This window comes from Petromyzon marinus, chromosome 75 (assembly GCF_048934315.1).
Source record: "Petromyzon marinus isolate PM22_M1 ecotype Great Lakes invasive population chromosome 75, UKy_Petmar_22M1.pri1.0, whole genome shotgun sequence".
NCBI lineage: Eukaryota > Metazoa > Chordata > Hyperoartia > Petromyzontiformes > Petromyzontidae > Petromyzon > Petromyzon marinus.
This window is the reverse complement of record NC_133741.1, coordinates 4,438,282-4,455,976: the sequence shown is the minus strand read 5'-3', so window position 1 is coordinate 4,455,976 and position 17,695 is coordinate 4,438,282. Positions and strand designations below refer to the sequence as shown.

Here is a 17,695-nt window from a genome sequence, read left to right as displayed (position 1 = left end):
CACATAGACCCATAGACTCACTCATAGAGACCCACAGATTCACCACTCACAGAGACCCACAGACTCACCACACAGAGACCCACCGACTCACCACACAGAGACCCACAGACTCACCACACAGAGACCCACAGACTCACCACACAGAGACACACAGACTCACCACACAGAGACACACAGACTCACCACACAGAGACCCACAGACTCACCACACAGAGACCCACAGACTCACCACACAGAGACCCACAGACTCACCACACAGAGACCCAGACTCACCACACAGAGACCCACAGACTCACCACACAGACCCACAGACTCACCACACAGAGACCCACAGACTCACCACACAGAGACCCATAGACTCACTCATAGAGACCCAGACTCCCCACAGAGAGCCCCACAGACTCACCACACAGAGACCCATAGACTCACCACACAGACCCACAGACTCACCACACAGAGACCCACAGACTCACCACACAGAGACCCACAGACTCACCACACAGAGACCCACAGACTCACCACACAGAGACCCACAGACTCACCACACAGAGACCCACAGACTCACCACACACTCACCACACAGACTCACCAAACAGAGACCCACAGACTCACCACACAGAGACCCACAGACTCACCACACAGAGACCCACAGACTCACCACACACTCACCACACAGACTCACCAAACAGATACCCACAGACTCACCAGACAGAGACCCACAGACTCACCACACAGAGACCCACAGACTCACCACACACTCACCACACAGACTCACCACACAGAGACCCACAGACTCACCACACATAGACCCATGGACTCACCACACAGAGACCCACAGACTCACCACACAGAGACCCACAGACTCACCACACAGAGACCCACAGACTCATCACACAGAGACCCACAGACTCACCACACAGAGACCCACAGACTCACCACACAGAGACCCATAGACTCACTCACACAGAGACCCACAGACTCACCACACAGAGACCCACAGACTCACCACACAGAGACCCACAGACTCACCACACAGAGACCCACAGACTCACCACACAGAGACACACAGACTCACCACACAGAGACCCACAGACTCACCACACAGACACACAGACTCACCACACAGAGACCCACAGACTCACCACACAGAGACCCACAGACTCACCACACAGAGACCCACAGACTCACCACACAGAGACCCACACACTCACCACACAGAGACCCACAGACTCACCACACAGAGACCCACAGACTCACCACACAGAGACCCACAGACTCACCACACAGAGACACACAGACTCACCACACAGACACCCACAGACTCACCACACAGAGACCCACAGACTCCCCACACAGAGACCCACAGACTCACCACACAGAGACCCACAGACTCACCACACAGAGACACACAGACTCACCACACAGAGACCCACAGACTCACCACACAGAGACACACAGACTCACCACACAGAGACCCACAGACTCACCACACAGAGACCCACAGACTCACCACGTGTAGTAATGGTTAATTATTTATTTACAATGGTGGATAGACAGTCCAAGGTGTGGCAACTCTCCACATCATTGAGGCGACACTCGGATTCATCTCGGCGATGGTGTCACCCCATCATCACCATCATCATCACCATCACCAACGTCACATTCACCAACATCACCAACATCACATTCACCAACATCACATTCACCAACATCATCACCAACATTGTGATCGTGGTGATGATGGGTACCATGGTGGCCAGGAAATGTTGACTACCTCGCCTGGTCTACAGGAGGTCGTGGGTTCGATCCCGGACCCTGTGAGATGTTGACTACCTCGCCTGGTCTACAGGAGGTCGTGGGTTCGATCCCGGACCCTGTGAGATGTTGACTACCTCGCCTGGTGTACAGGAGGTCGTGGGTTCGATCCCGGACCCTGTGAGATGTTGACTACCTCGCCTGGTACACAGGAGGTCGTGGATTCGATCCCGGACCCTGTGAGATGTTGACTACCTTTCCTGGTCTACAGGAGGTCGTGGGTTCGATCCCGGACCCTGTGAGATGTTGACTACCTCGCCTGGTCTGCAGGAGGTCGTGGGTTCGATCCCGGACCCTGTGAGATGTTGACTACCTCGCCTGGTCTGCAGGAGGTCGTGGGTTCGATCCCGGACCCTGTGAGATGTTGACTACCTCGCCTGGTATACAGGAGGTCGTGGGTTCGATCCCGAACCCTGTGAGATGTTGACTACCTCGCCTGGTGAACAGGAGGTCGTGGGTTCGATCTCGGACCCTGTGAGATGTTGACTACCTCGCCTGATGTACAGGAGGTCGTGGGTTCGATCCCGGACCCTGTGAGATGTTGACTACCTCGCCTGGCCTACAGGAGGTCGTGGGTTCGATCCCGGACCCTGTGAAATGTTGACTACCTCCACATCTAGAATCAACGTCACCACGTGTCTAGAGGATTTGGCTGCCACTATAAATGTCCACGTGGTGATGATGATGATCTGAGCCACGTGGTGTGAGCTGCTGACACTGTGATGATGATGTCCAAGTCGCTGGTGTCAACTACGATCAGTGGTGACCTTGCAGCTGTAACGTGAATATCGCTGAGTTTTAGTCTCTGTGGGTCTCTGTGGGTCTCTGTGGGTCTCTGTGGGTCTCTGTGTGGGTCTCTGTGTGGGTCTCTGTGGGTCTCTATGAGTATGGGTCTCTGTGGGTCTGTGGGTCTCTATGAGTGTGGGTCTCTGTGGGTCTCTGTGGGTCTCTGTGGGTCTCTGTGTGGGTCTCTGTGTGGGTCTCTGTGGGTCTCTGTGGGTCTCTGTGTGGGTCTCTGTGGGTCTCTGTGGGTCTCTGTAGGTCTCTGTAGGTCTCTGTGGGTCTCTGTGGGTCTCTGTGGGTCTCTGTGTGGGTCTCTATGATCTGAGCCACGTGGTGTGAACTACAATCAGTGGTGATCTTGCAGCTGTAACGTGAACATCGCTGAGTTTTAGTTGCACGTGATGGTGGTGGTTGTTGTGATGGCTCTGACTTTGGTGATGCTGATGATGATGGTGATGATGGTGCTGATGATGGTGGTGAGGATGGTGATGATGTTGATGGTGATGATGTTGATGGTGATGATGGTGCTGACAATGAATGATGGTGATGATGGTGATGATGGTGGTGATGGTGATGATGGTGATGATGGTGGTGACAATGAATGATGGTGATGATGGTGATGATGATGTTGATCATGATGATGGTGAAGACGATGACTTATGGTGATGATGGTGAAGACGATGACGATGGTGATGCTGATGATGGTGATGATGATGGTGGTGAGGATGGTGATGACGGTGCTGATGATGGTGATTGTGGTGATGATGTTGATGATGGTGATGACGACGATGGTGATGATGATGGTGGTGAGGATGGTGATGACGGTGCTGATGATGGTGATTGTGGTGATGATGTTGATGATGGTGATGACGACGATGGTGATGACGATGATGACGGCGATTTTTGATGGCTAAGATGCCGACAAGCAGGTTTCACTCCCCATCAGCACCACCATCACCACCATCACCACCACCATCACCACCATCATCAGCACCACCATCACCACCATCATCACCATCACCACCATCATCACCATCACCATCATCACCACCATCACCACCATCACCGCCACCATCAGCACCCTGCAGAGGAAGACACTGGCCCGTGGCAGCGCTCCACACTGAGTCCACTCGCACCCTGAACTCGCACAGCGGCATGGAGCACAGCTTCTGTAAACAACAACAACAATCAGCACAACAACAGCAACAATCAGCACAACAACAACAATCAGCACAACAACAATCAGCACAACAACAATCAGCACAACAACAATCAGCACAGCAACAACAACAATCAGCACAACAACAACAATCAACACAACAACAACAACAACCAGCACAACAACAATCAGCACAGCAACAACAACAATCAGCACAGCAACAACAACAATCAGCACAACAACAACAACAATCAGCACAACAACAATCAGCACAACAACAATCAGCACAACAACAACAATCAGCACAGCAACAACAACAATCAGCACAACAACAATCAGCAAAACAACAACAATCCGCACAGCAACAACAATCAGCACAACAACAACAACAATCAGCACAGCTACAACAACAATCAGCACAACAACAACAATCAGCACAACAACAACAATCAGCACAACAACAATCAGCACAGCAACAACAACAATCAGCACAACAACAACAATCAGCACAACAACAATCAGCACAACAACAACAACAATCAGCACAACAACAACAACAATCAGCACAGCAACAACAATCAGCAACAACAACAATCAGCACAGCAACAACAACAATCAGCACAACAACAACAACAATCAGCACAGCAACAACAATAACAATCAGCACAACAACAACAATCAGCACAACAACAACAATCAGCACAACAACAACAATCAGCACAACAACAACAATCAGCACAACAATCAGCACAACAACAATCAGCACAACAACAACAATCAGCACAACAACAACAACAATCAGCACAACAACAAGAACAACAATCAGCACAACAACAAGAACAACAATCAGCACAACAACAACAATCAGCACAACAACAACAATCAGCACAACAACAACAATCAGCACAGCAACAACAACAATCAGCACAACAACAATCAGCACAACAACAACAACAATCAGCACAGCACAACAACAATCAGCACAGCAACAACAACAATCAGCACAGCAACAACAACAATCACAATCAGCACAGCAACAACAACAACAATCAGCACAGCAACAACAACAAAAATCAGCACAGCAACAACAACAATCAGCACAACAACAATCAGCACAGCAACACAACAACAACAACAATCAGCACAACAACAACAACCAGCACAACAACAACAATCAGCACAGCAACAACAACAATCAGCACAGCAACAACAACAACAATCAGCACAACAACAACAACAACAATCAGCACAACAACAACAACAATCTGCACAGCAACAACAATCAGCACAACAACAACAATCAGCACAACAACAACAATCAGCACAACAACAACAATCAGCACAACAACAACAATCAGCACAACAACAACAACAATCAGCACAGCAACAACAACAACAATCAGCACAGCAACAACAACAACAACAATCAGCACAATCGCTACAACGAGTGAGTGGCTGAACGAGTGAGCAGCTGAGTGAGTAGGTGAGTGAGTAAGTGAGTGAGTGAGTGGGTGAGTGAGTAGGTGAGTGAGTGAGCGAGCGGGTGAGTGAGTGGGTGAGGGAGTGAGTGAGTAAGTGAGTGGGTGAGTGAGTGGGTGAGTGAGTGGGTGAGTGAGTGGGTGAGTGGGTGAGTGAGTGGGTGAGTGAGTGGGTGAGTGGGTGAGCGAGTGAGTGAGTGGGTGAGCGAGTGGCTGAGTGAGTGGGTGAGTGAGTGGGTGAGTGAGTGGGTGAGCGAGTGGGTGAGCGAGTGGGTGAGCAAGTGGGTGAGCGAGTGGGTGAGTGAGTGGCTGAGTGGCTGAGTGAGTGGGTGAGTGAGTGAATGAGTGGGTGAGTGAGTGGGTGAGTGAGTGAGTGGGTGAGTGGGTGAGTGAGTAAGTGGGTGAGTGAGTGGGTGAGTGAGTGGGTGAGTGGGTGGGTGGGTGAGTGAGTGGCTGAGCGGGTGAGTGAGTGGTTGAGTGAGCGAGTGGGTGAGTGAATGGGTGAGTGAGCGGGTGAGTGAGTGGTTGAGTGAGCGAGTGGGTGAGTGAATGGGTGAGTGAGTGGGTGAGTGAGTGGGTGAGTGGGTGAGTGAGTGAGTGGGCGAGCGAGTAGGTGGGTGAGTGAGTGAGTGGGTGATTGAGTGGGCGAGTGGTCTCACCAGGAGACGGGCCTGTTCGGGGGTGAGCAAGTCGCCCTCTTTGCACAGAGTGAAGTCTCTCAGCAGGTGGACTACGCCTGCACACAGACACAGACAAAGGTCCCCCGTGTAGCCTCCACACACTGCCGGGCCAAGTGCTGTTCACTAGCACCCACTACTACCACTGTGTGTGTCACTACTAGCACTGTGTGTGTCACTACCACACTGTGTGTGTCACTACTAGCACTGTGTGTGTGTGTCACTACTAGCACTGTGTGTGTCACTACTAGCACTGTGTGTGTCACTACTAGCACTGTGTGTGTCACTACTAGCACTGTGTGTGTCACTACTACTACACTGTGTGTGTCACTAGCACTGTGTGTGTCACTACTACCACTGTGTGTGTCACTACCACCACTGTGTGTGTACTACTACCATACTGTGTGTGTCACTACTACTACACTGTGTGTGTCACTACTAGCACTGTGTGTGTCACTACTAGCACTGTGTGTGTCACTACTAGCACTGTGTGTGTCACTACCAGCACTGTGTGTGTACTACTACTACACTGTGTGTGTACTACTACTACACTGTGTGTACTACTACTACACTGTGTGTGTGTACTACTACACTGTGTGTGTACTACTACTACTACACTGTGTGTACTACTACTACACTGTGTGTACTACTACTACTACACTGTGTGTACTACTACCACACTGTGTGTGTACTACTACTACTACACTGTGTGTGTGTACTACTACACTGTGTGTACTACTACTACTACACTGTGTGTGTACTACTACCACTACACCGTGTGTACTACTACTACACCGTGTGTACTACTACTACACTGTGTGTACTACTACTACTACACCGTGTGTACTACTACTACACCGTGTGTACTACTACTACACTGTGTGTACTACTACTACTACACCGTGTGTACTACTACTACTACACCGTGTGTACTACTACTACTACACCGTGTGTACTACTACTACTACACCGTGTGTACTACTACTACACTGTGTGTGTACTACTACTACACCGTGTGTACTACTACTACACCGTGTGTACTACTACACTGTGCGTACTACTACTACTACACTGTGTGTACTACTACTACTACACCGTGTGTACTACTACTACACTGTGTGTACTACTACTACTACACTGTGTGTACTACTACTACACTGTGTGTACTACTACTACTACACCGTGTGTACTACTACCACTACACTGTGTGTACTACTACTACACTGTGTGTACTACTACACCGTGTGTACTACTACTACACCGTGTGTACTACTACTACACTGTGTGTACTACTACTACACTGTGTGTGTACTACTACTACACTGTGTGTGAACTACTACTACACTGTGTGTACTACTACTACTACACTGTGTGTACTACTACTACACTGTGTGTACTACTACTACTACACCGTGTGTGTACTACTACTACTACACCGTGTGTGTACTACTACTACTACACCGTGTGTACTACTACTACACCGTGTGTACTACTACTACACCGTGTGTACTACTACTACTACACTGTGTGTACTACTACTACACTGTGTGTGTACTACTACTACACTGTGTGTGTACTACTACTACAGTGTGTGTACTACTACACCGTGTGTACTACTACTACTACACCGTGTGTACTACTACTACTACACCGTGTGTACTACTACTACACTGTGTGTACTACTACTACACTGTGTGTACTACTACTACTACTACAGTGTGTGTACTACTACTACACTGTGTGTGTACTACTACTACACTGTGTGTACTACTACTACACCGTGTGTACTACTACTACACTGTGTGTACTACTACTACACCGTGTGTACTACTACTACACTGTGTGTACTACTACTACACCGTGTGTACTACTACTACACTGTGTGTGTACTACTACTACTACACTGTGTGTGTACTACTACTACACTGTGTGTGTACTACTACTACACTGTGTGTGTACTACTACTACACTGTGTGTACTACTACTAAACTGTGTGTACTACTACTACACTGTGTGTACTACTACTACACTGTGTGTACTACTACTACTACACTGTGTACTACTACTACTACACTGTGTGTACTACTACTACACTGTGTGTACTACTACTACACTGTGTGTGTACTACTACTACACTGTGTGTACTACTACTACTACTACACTGTGTGTACTACTACTACTACACCGTGTGTACTACTACACCGTGTGTACTACTACTACTACACCGTGTGTGTACTACTACTACACTGTGTGTCTACTACTACTACACTGTGTGTGTACTACTACTACACTGTGTGTACTACTACTACACTGTGTGTACTACTACTACTACACTGTGTGTACTACTACTACACAGTGTGTGTACTACTACTACACTGTGTGTGTACTACTACTACTACACTGTGTGTGTACTACTACTACACCGTGTGTACTACTACTACTACACTGTGTGTGTACTACTACTACTACACTGTGTGTGTACTACTACACTGTGTGTACTACTACACTGTGTGTACTACTACTACACTGTGTGTGTACTACTACTACTACACTGTGTGTGTACTACTACTACTACACCGTGTGTACTACTACACTGTGTGTACTACTACTACACTGTGTGTGTACTACTACACTGTGTGTACTACTACTACTACACTGTGTGTACCACTACTACTACACTGTGTGTACTACTACTACTACACCATGTGTACTACTACTACACTGTGTGTGTACTACTACTACACTGTGTGTACTACTACTACACTGTGTGTGTACTACTACTACACTGTGTGTACTACTACTACACTGTGTGTACTACTACTACTACACCGTGTGTACTACTACACCGTGTGTACTACTACTACACCGTGTGTGTACTACTACTACACTGTGTGTCTACTACTACTACACTGTGTGTGTACTACTACTACACTGTGTGTACTACTACACTGTGTGTACTACTACTACTACACTGTGTGTACTACTACTACACAGTGTGTGTACTACTACTACACTGTGTGTGTACTACTACTACTACACTGTGTGTGTACTACTACTACACTGTGTGTACTACTACTACTACACTGTGTGTGTACTACTACTACTACCACTGTGTGTGTACTACTACTACTACACTGTGTGTGTACTACTACACTGTGTGTACTACTACTACACTGTGTGTGTACTACTACTACTACACTGTGTGTGTACTACTACTACTACACCGTGTGTACTACTACATTGTGTGTACTACTACACTGTGTGTACTACTACTACACTGTGTGTACTACCACTACTACACTGTGTGTACTACTACTACTACACTGTGTGTACTACTACTACACTGTGTGTGTACTACTACTACTACACTGTGTGTGTACTACTACTACTACACTGTGTGTGTACTACTACTACTACACTGTGTGTCTACTACTACACTGTGTGTGTACTACTACTACTACACTGTGTGTACTACTACTACACTGTGTGTACTACTACTACACTGTGTGTACTACTACACTGTGTGTGTACTACTACTACTACACTGTGTGTACTACTACACTGTGTGTGTACTACTACTACACTGTGTGTCTACTACTACTACACTGTGTGTGTACTACTACTACACTGTGTGTACTACTACTACACCGTGTGTACTACTACTACACCGTGTGTACTACTACTACACCGCGTGTACTACTACTACTACTACACTGTGTGTACTACTACAGTGTGTGTACTACTACTACACTGTGTGTGTACTACTACTACACTGTGTGTACTACTACTACACCGTGTGTACTACTACTACTACACTGTGTGTGTACTACTACACTGTGTGTACTACTACTACTACACCGTGTGTACTACTACTACTACACCGTGTGTACTACTACTACTACACCGTGTGTACTACTACTACTACACCGTGTGTACTACTACACTGTGTCTACTACTACTACACCGTGTGTACTACTACTACACCGTGTATGTACTACTACTACACTGTGTGTACTACTACACCGTGTGTACTACTACTACTACACCGTGTATGTACTACTACTACTACACCGTGTGTACTACTACCACTACACCGTGTGTACTACTACTACACCGTGTGTACTACTACTACACCGTGTGTACTACTACACTGTGTGTACTACTACACTGTGTGTGTACTACTACTACTACACTGTGTGTACTACTACTACACTGTGTGTACTACTACACTGTGTGTGTACTACTACTACACCGTGTGTACTACTACTACTACACTGTGTGTGTACTACTACTACTACACTGTGTGTACTACTACTACTACACCGTGTGTACTACTACTACTACACTGTGTGTGTACTACTACTACTACACCGTGTGTACTACTACTACTACACCGCGTGTGTACTACTACTACACTGTGTGTACTACTACTACACTGTGTGTACTACTACTACTACACCGTGTGTACTACTACTACTACACCGTGTGTACTACTACTACTACACCGTGTGTACTACTACTACACTGTGTGTACTACTACTACTACACCGTGTGTACTACTACTACTACACCGTGTGTACTACTACTACTACACCGTGTGTACTACTACTACACCGTGTGTACTACTACTACTACACCGTGTGTACTACTACTACTACACCGTGTGTACTACTACTACTACACCGTGTGTACTACTACTACTACACCGTGTGTACTACTACTACTACACCATGTGTACTACTACTACACCGTGTACTACTACTACTACACCGTGTGTACTACTACTACTACACCGTGTGTACTACTACTACTACACCGTGTGTACTACTACTACTACACCATGTGTACTACTACTACACCGTGTGTACTACTACTACACCGTGTGTACTACTACTACACCGTGTGTACTACTACTACTACACCGTGTGTACTACTACTACACCGTGTGTACTACTACTACTACACCGTGTGTACTACTACTACTACACCGTGTGTACTACTACTACTACACCGTGTGCACTACTACTACTACACTGTGTGTACTACTACTACACTGTGTGTACTACTACACCGTGTGTACTACTACTACTACACCGTGTGCACTACTACTACTACACTGTGTGTACTACTACACTGTGTGTACTACTACTACTACACCGTGTGTACTACTACTACTACACCGCGTGTACTACTACTACACCGTGTGTACTACTACTACACTGTGTGTACTACTACTACTACACCGTGTGTACTACTACTACTACACCGTGTGTACTACTACACCGTGTGCACTACTACTACTACACTGTGTGTACTACTACACCGTGTGTACTACTACTACTACACCGTGTGTACTACTACTACTACACCGTGTGTACTACTACTACACCGCGTGTGCTTCTGTACCTCGCTGCAGGCTGGTGGGCAGGCCGAGCTGCCGCAGCTGCGGCTCCATGGAGTGTGGGAACTCCTGCAGAGGGCCCGCGTCTAGAACGACGTCCATGGGGGCGCGAGCCCCAGAGCGGGCAAAGTCCACCTGGGAGAACTCCGAAAACCACCTGGAGGTCACGGGGAGGTCACAAGGGGGTCACGGGGAGGGTAACGGAGGTCACGGGGAGGTCACAGAGGTCATGGGGAGGTCACAGGGGTGTCACGGGGGGTAACAGAGGTCACGGGGAGGTCACAAGGGGTCACGGGAAGGTCACAAGGGGGTCACGGGGGGGTAACAGAGGTCAAGGGGAGGTCACAAGGGGGGTCATGGGAAGGTCACAGAGGTCACGGGGAGGTCACAAGGGGGTCACAGGGGGGTAACATAGGTCAAGGGGAGGTAACAGAGGTCACGGGGAGGTAACAGAGGTCACGGGGAGGTCACAAGGGGTCACGGGAAGGTAACAGAGGTCACGGGGAGGTCACAGAGGTCACGGGGAGGTCACAGAGGTCACGGGGAGGTCACAGAGGTCACGGGGTGTGTAGCGGTCAAGGGATGGCTCCCTATTGCTCAACCACGTTATGTATGCCGATGATTTGGTAATAGCTGCTCAGTCAGAGGAGGAGTTGGAGACGCTGCTGCTGAGACTGGAGCGTGCCACTAAGAGGTGGGGCCTTACCATCAGCCCCACCAAAACTAAGCACCTGCTTGGGTATTTTGTACCATCGGACACTCCACCCCCACAACTCCCAATCGGTGATGGGGCAGTTGTGGAGAGAGTGGAGAGTTTCCCATACCTGGGCAGTGTGCTTATGACCGGCTCCGGTTTAACAGCAGAGGTCTCACTCCGAATCAGTCGAGCGGCAATATCTTTTCATCGGTTGCGTAACGCTGTGTGGAAGCTACCTGGTCTGTCGCTCCGCACTAAGCTTCAGGTCTTCTCGGCCACGGTCATTCCCTCCCTTCTCTACGCTTGCGAAACGTGGACCCCCCTAATGGAACATCTTCGCCGGTTAGAAACATTTAGGCTGGCCTGCCTACGATCCATCCCGGGTTTAACCAGACTGGATTGTGTGAGGAGCTCACAAATCCTTGAAAGATCTGGGCAGGGTCCCATCGGTGAGCTCCTCCGGCAGGCAAGGCTGCGATGGCTGGGTCATGTAGCCCACATGCCCAGCCACCGCATGCCGAAACAGCTTTTGTTCGGCCGGATTGAGGGGGCAAAGCGGGCGCGGCACGGGCTAGAGAAGAGATGGAGTGATGTGGTACAGGAGGACGTGGAGCTGAGTGGACTTGCCGATGACTGGTACCAGCGGTGTCAAGATCGGCCTCTGTGGAGGAGGCTCGTGAAGGACGCTACTGGGCAGTTGGAGGCAGTCGCCCTCCAACAACAACGGAGGGCGGAGGAGCGACGCTCACAACAACGAGCGGAGCGCCGGGTGGCTAAAGCACAGCAGGTTGGCACAGTAGGGGGCACAGGTGGTGCATCAGCCAGTCATCTCAGTCAGTCGACCCGTGGCACCTGGGTCTGCCCAGTGACCTCCTGCCAGCGGGCGTTCGACACTTCACGTGGCCTCAGGGTGCACATAGCCTGGCACAAGCGTCGTGGTGACGTCACCGCCACTTAGTGGCGAATGGCGGTTGTTGTTGTTGTGTCTATGTCTATGTGTGTGTCTATGTGTGTCTGTCTATATGTTAGTGTCTGTGTGTGTGTGTGTAGGTGTGTGTGTCTATGTCTATGTTAGTGTGTGTGTGTCTGTGTGTGTGTATGTTAGTGTGTGTGTGTAAGTGTGTGTGTGTGTGTCTATGTGTCTATGTCTATGTTAGTGTCTATGTCTATGTGTGTGTGTGTGTCTATGTGTCTATGTCTATGTTAGTGTCTATGTCTATGTTAGTGTGTGTGTGTGTGTATGTTAGTGTGTGTAAGTGTGTGTGTGTGTGTCTATGTGTCTATGTCTATGTTAGTGTCTATGTCTATGTTAGTGTGTGTGTGTCTGTGTGTGTGTATGTTAGTGTGTGTGTGTGTAAGTGTGTGTGTGTCTATGTGTCTATGTCTATGTGTGTGTGTGTCTATGTGTCTATGTCTATGTTAGTGTCTATGTCTATGTTAGTGTGTGTGTGTCTGTGTGTGTGTATGTTAGTGTGTGTGTGTGTAAGTGTGTGTGTGTCTATGTGTCTATGTCTATGTTAGTGTCTATGTCTATGTGTCTATGTCTATGTTAGTGTCTATGTCTATGTTAGTGTGTGTGTGTCTGTGTGTGTGTATGTTAGTGTGTGTGTGTGTGTGTAAGTGTGTGTGTGTGTGTGTCTATGTGTCTATGTCTATGTTAGTGTCTATGTCTATGTTAGTGTGTGTGTGTCTATGTGTCTATGTCTATGCTAGTGTCTATGTCTATGTTAGTGTCTATGTCTATGTTAGTGTCTATGTCTATGTGTATCGGTGTGTTACTAACTTGGTGACTTTGTCCGAGTCCCACTGAGAGAAGAGTAGGCCAACTTCTCCCCGCAGACGCTGCCCCACCTGGAGCGGGAGGGGGAGGCACAGGTAGAGGTAAAGCTCCCCCAGGTAGCGCACGGGGCGAGCCGAGGGCCAGTGCAGGGAGAGACGCGGGGAGACACGGGGAGACACGGGGAGACAGGGAGACACGGTGAGACATTGAGAGACACGGGGAGATGCGGGGAGACGCTGAGAGACACGGGGAGACACTGGGAGACACGGGGAGACGGGGAGACACGGGGAGACACGGGGAGACACTGGGAGACACTGAGAGACACGGGGAGACACGGGGAGACACGGGGAGACGCTGAGAGACACGGAGAGACACGTGGAGACACGGGGAGACGCCGAGAGATACGGGGAGACACGGGGAGACACGGAGAGACACGGGGAGAGAGAGACACGGGGGGAGAGAGACACGGGGGGAGAGAGACACCGGGAGAGGGAGACACGGGGAGAGGGAGACACGGGGAGAGAGACACGGGGAGACACGGGGAGACACGGGGAGACACTGAGAGACACGGGGAGACACTGGGAGACACGGGGAGACGCGGGGAGACGCGGGGAGACACGAGGAGAGAGACACGGGGAGAGACACGGGGAGACACGGGGAGACGCGGGGAGACGCTGAGAGACACGGGGAGACACTGGGAGACACGGGGAGACGGGGAGACACGGGGAGACACTGGGAGACACGGGGAGACACGGGGAGACACGGGGAGACACGGGGAGACGCGGGGAGACGCGGGGAGACACTGAGACACGGGGAGACACGTGGAGACACGGGGAGACGCTGAGAGACACAGAGAGACACGTGGAGACACGGGGAGACACTGAGAGACGCGGGGAGTCACTGAGAGACTCGGGGAGACACTGAGAGATAGAGAGACACGTGGAGACACCAAGAGACACGGGGAGACACGGGGAGACACGGGGAGACGCGGGGAGACACGGGGAGAGACACGGGGAGACACGGGGAGACACGGGGAGACGCTGAGAGACACGGGGAGACACGGGGAGAGAGACACGGGGAGAGACACGGGGAGACACGGGGAGACACGGGGAGAGAGACACGGGGAGAGAGACACGGGGAGACACGGGGAGACACGGGGAGAGAGACACGGGGAGAGAGACACGGGGAGACACGGGGAGACACGGGGAGAGAGACACGGGGAGAGACACGGGGAGACGCGGGGAGACACGGGGAGACACGAGGAGAGAGACACGGGGAGAGACACGGGGAGACACGGGGAGACGCGGGGAGACGCTGAGAGACACGGGGAGACACTGGGAGACACGGGGAGACACGGGGAGACACGGGGAGAGAGACACGGGGAGACGCGGGGAGAGACACGGGGAGACACGGGGAGACACGGGGAGACACGGGGAGACGCTGAGAGACGCGGGGAGACACTGAGAGACTCGGGGAGACACTGGGAGACGCTGAGAGACACGGGGAGAGACACGGGGAGATACGGGGAGACGCTGAGAGACACGGGGAGACACGTGGAGACACGGGGAGACACGGGGAGACACGGGGAGACACGAGGAGAGAGACACGGGGAGAGACACGGGGAGACACGGGGAGACACGGGGAGACACGGGGAGAGAGACACGGGGAGAGACACGGGGAGACACGGGGAGACACGGGGAGACGCTGAGAGACACGGGGAGACACGGGGAGACACGAGGAGAGAGACACGGGGAGAGACACGGGGAGACATGGAGAGACACGGGGAGACACGGGGAGACACGGGGAGACGCTGAGAGACACGGGGAGACACTGAGAGACACGGGGAGACACGGGGAGACACGGGGGAGACACGAGGAGAGAGACACGGGGAGAGACACGGGGAGACACGGGGAGACACGGGGAGACACGGGGAGACGCGGGGAGACGCGGGGAGACACAGGGAGACACTGGGAGACACGAGGAGAGAGACACGGGGAGAGACACGGGGAGACGCGGGGAGACACGAGGAGAGAGACACGGGGAGAGACACGGGGAGACACGGGGAGACACGGGGAGACACGAGGAGAGAGACACGGGGAGAGACACGGGGAGACACGAGGAGACACGAGGAGAGAGACACGGGGAGAGACACTGGGAGACACGGGGAGACACGGGGAGACACGGGGAGACGCTGGGAGACACGGGGAGACATGGGGAGACATGGGGAGACACGGGGAGACACGGGGAGACACAGAGACACTGGGAGACACGGGGAGACACGAGGAGAGAGACACGGGGAGAGACACGGGGAGACACGGGGAGACGCTGAGAGACACGGAGAGACACGGGGAGACGCGGGGAGACACGAGGAGAGAGACACGGGGAGAGACACGGGGAGACACGGGGAGACACGGGGAGACACGGGGAGACACTGAGAGACACGGGGAGACACGGGGAGACACGGGGAGACACGGGGAGACGCTGGGAGACACGGGGAGACATGGGGAGACACGGGGAGACATGGGGAGACACGGGGAGACACGGGGAGACACAGAGACACTGGGAGACACGGGGAGACACGAGGAGAGAGACACGGGGAGAGACACGGGGAGACACGGGGAGACGCTGAGAGACACGGAGAGACACGGGGAGACGCGGGGAGACACGAGGAGAGAGACACGGGGAGACACGGGGAGACACTGAGAGACACAGGGAGACACGGGGAGACGCTGAGAGACACGGAGAGACACGGGGAGACGCGGGGAGACACGAGGAGAGAGACACGGGGAGAGACACGGGGAGACACGGGGAGAGAGACACGGGGAGACACGGGGAGACACGGGGAGACACGGGGAGAGAGACACGGGGAGACACGGGGAGACGCTGAGAGACACGGGGAGACACGGGGAGACACGAGGAGAGAGACACGGGGAGAGACACGGGGAGAGACACGGGGAGACACTGGGAGACACTGGGAGACACGGGGAGACACTGAGAGACACAGGGAGACACGGGGAGACACGGAGAGACACGGGGAGACACTGAGAGACACAGGGAGACACGGGGAGACACGGGGAGACACTGGGAGACACGGGGGAGACAGAGAGACACGGGGGAGACACTGAGAGACACAGGGAGACACGGGGAGACACGGGGAGACACTGAGAGACACGGGGAGACACGGAGAGACACTGAGAGACACGGGGAGACACGGGGAGACACGGGGAGACACGGAGAGACACGGGGAGACACAGGGAGACACGGGGAGACACTGGGAGACGGGGAGACACTGGGAGACACGGGGAGAGAGACACGGGGAAACACGGGGAGACACTGAGAGACACGGGGAGACACGGAGAGACACTGAGAGACACGGGGAGACGCGGGGAGACACGGGGAGACACGGGGAGACACGGGGAGACGCGGGGAGACACTGAGAGACACGGGGAGACACGGGGAGACACGGGGAGACACTGGGAGACACGGGGAGACGCGGGGAGACACGGGGAGACACTGGGAGACACGGGGAGACACGGAGAGACACTGAGAGACACTGAGAGACACGGGGAGACGCGGGGAGACGCGGGGAGACACGGGGAGACACTGGGAGACACGGGGAGACACGGAGAGACACTGGGAGACACGGGGAGACGCTGAGAGACACAGGGAGAGACACGGGGAGAGACACGGGGAGAGACACGGGGAGACAGAGAGACGCTGAGAGACACGTGGAGACACGGGGAGACGCCGAGAGACACAGGGAGAGACACGGGGAGAGACACGGGGAGAGACACGGGGAGACAGAGAGACGCTGAGAGACACGTGGAGACACACTGAGACACGTGGAAACACAGAGACAGAGACACTGAGACACAGAGACACAGAGACACGTGGTAACACAGAGA

General features: G+C 52.0%; 1 protein-coding gene across 1 annotated transcript in view; it reads right to left on the bottom strand.

Moving 5' to 3' along the window:
* Positions 1 to 1,519: 1,519 nt before the first annotated feature.
* Positions 1,520 to 17,695, bottom strand: part of MRTO4 (MRT4 homolog, ribosome maturation factor) — a 40,001-nt gene continuing 23,825 nt past the window's right edge. Inside the window, exons 6-9 of the mRNA XM_076056310.1 lie at positions 13,794 to 13,861; positions 11,319 to 11,470; positions 5,895 to 5,971; positions 1,520 to 3,767 (exon numbers count right to left, since the gene is read on the bottom strand). Of these exons, the coding sequence (XP_075912425.1) occupies positions 3,531 to 3,767; positions 5,895 to 5,971; positions 11,319 to 11,470; positions 13,794 to 13,861 (534 nt within the window). The 3' untranslated portion in view covers positions 1,520 to 3,530. The remainder of the gene's footprint in view (positions 3,768 to 5,894; positions 5,972 to 11,318; positions 11,471 to 13,793; positions 13,862 to 17,695) is intronic.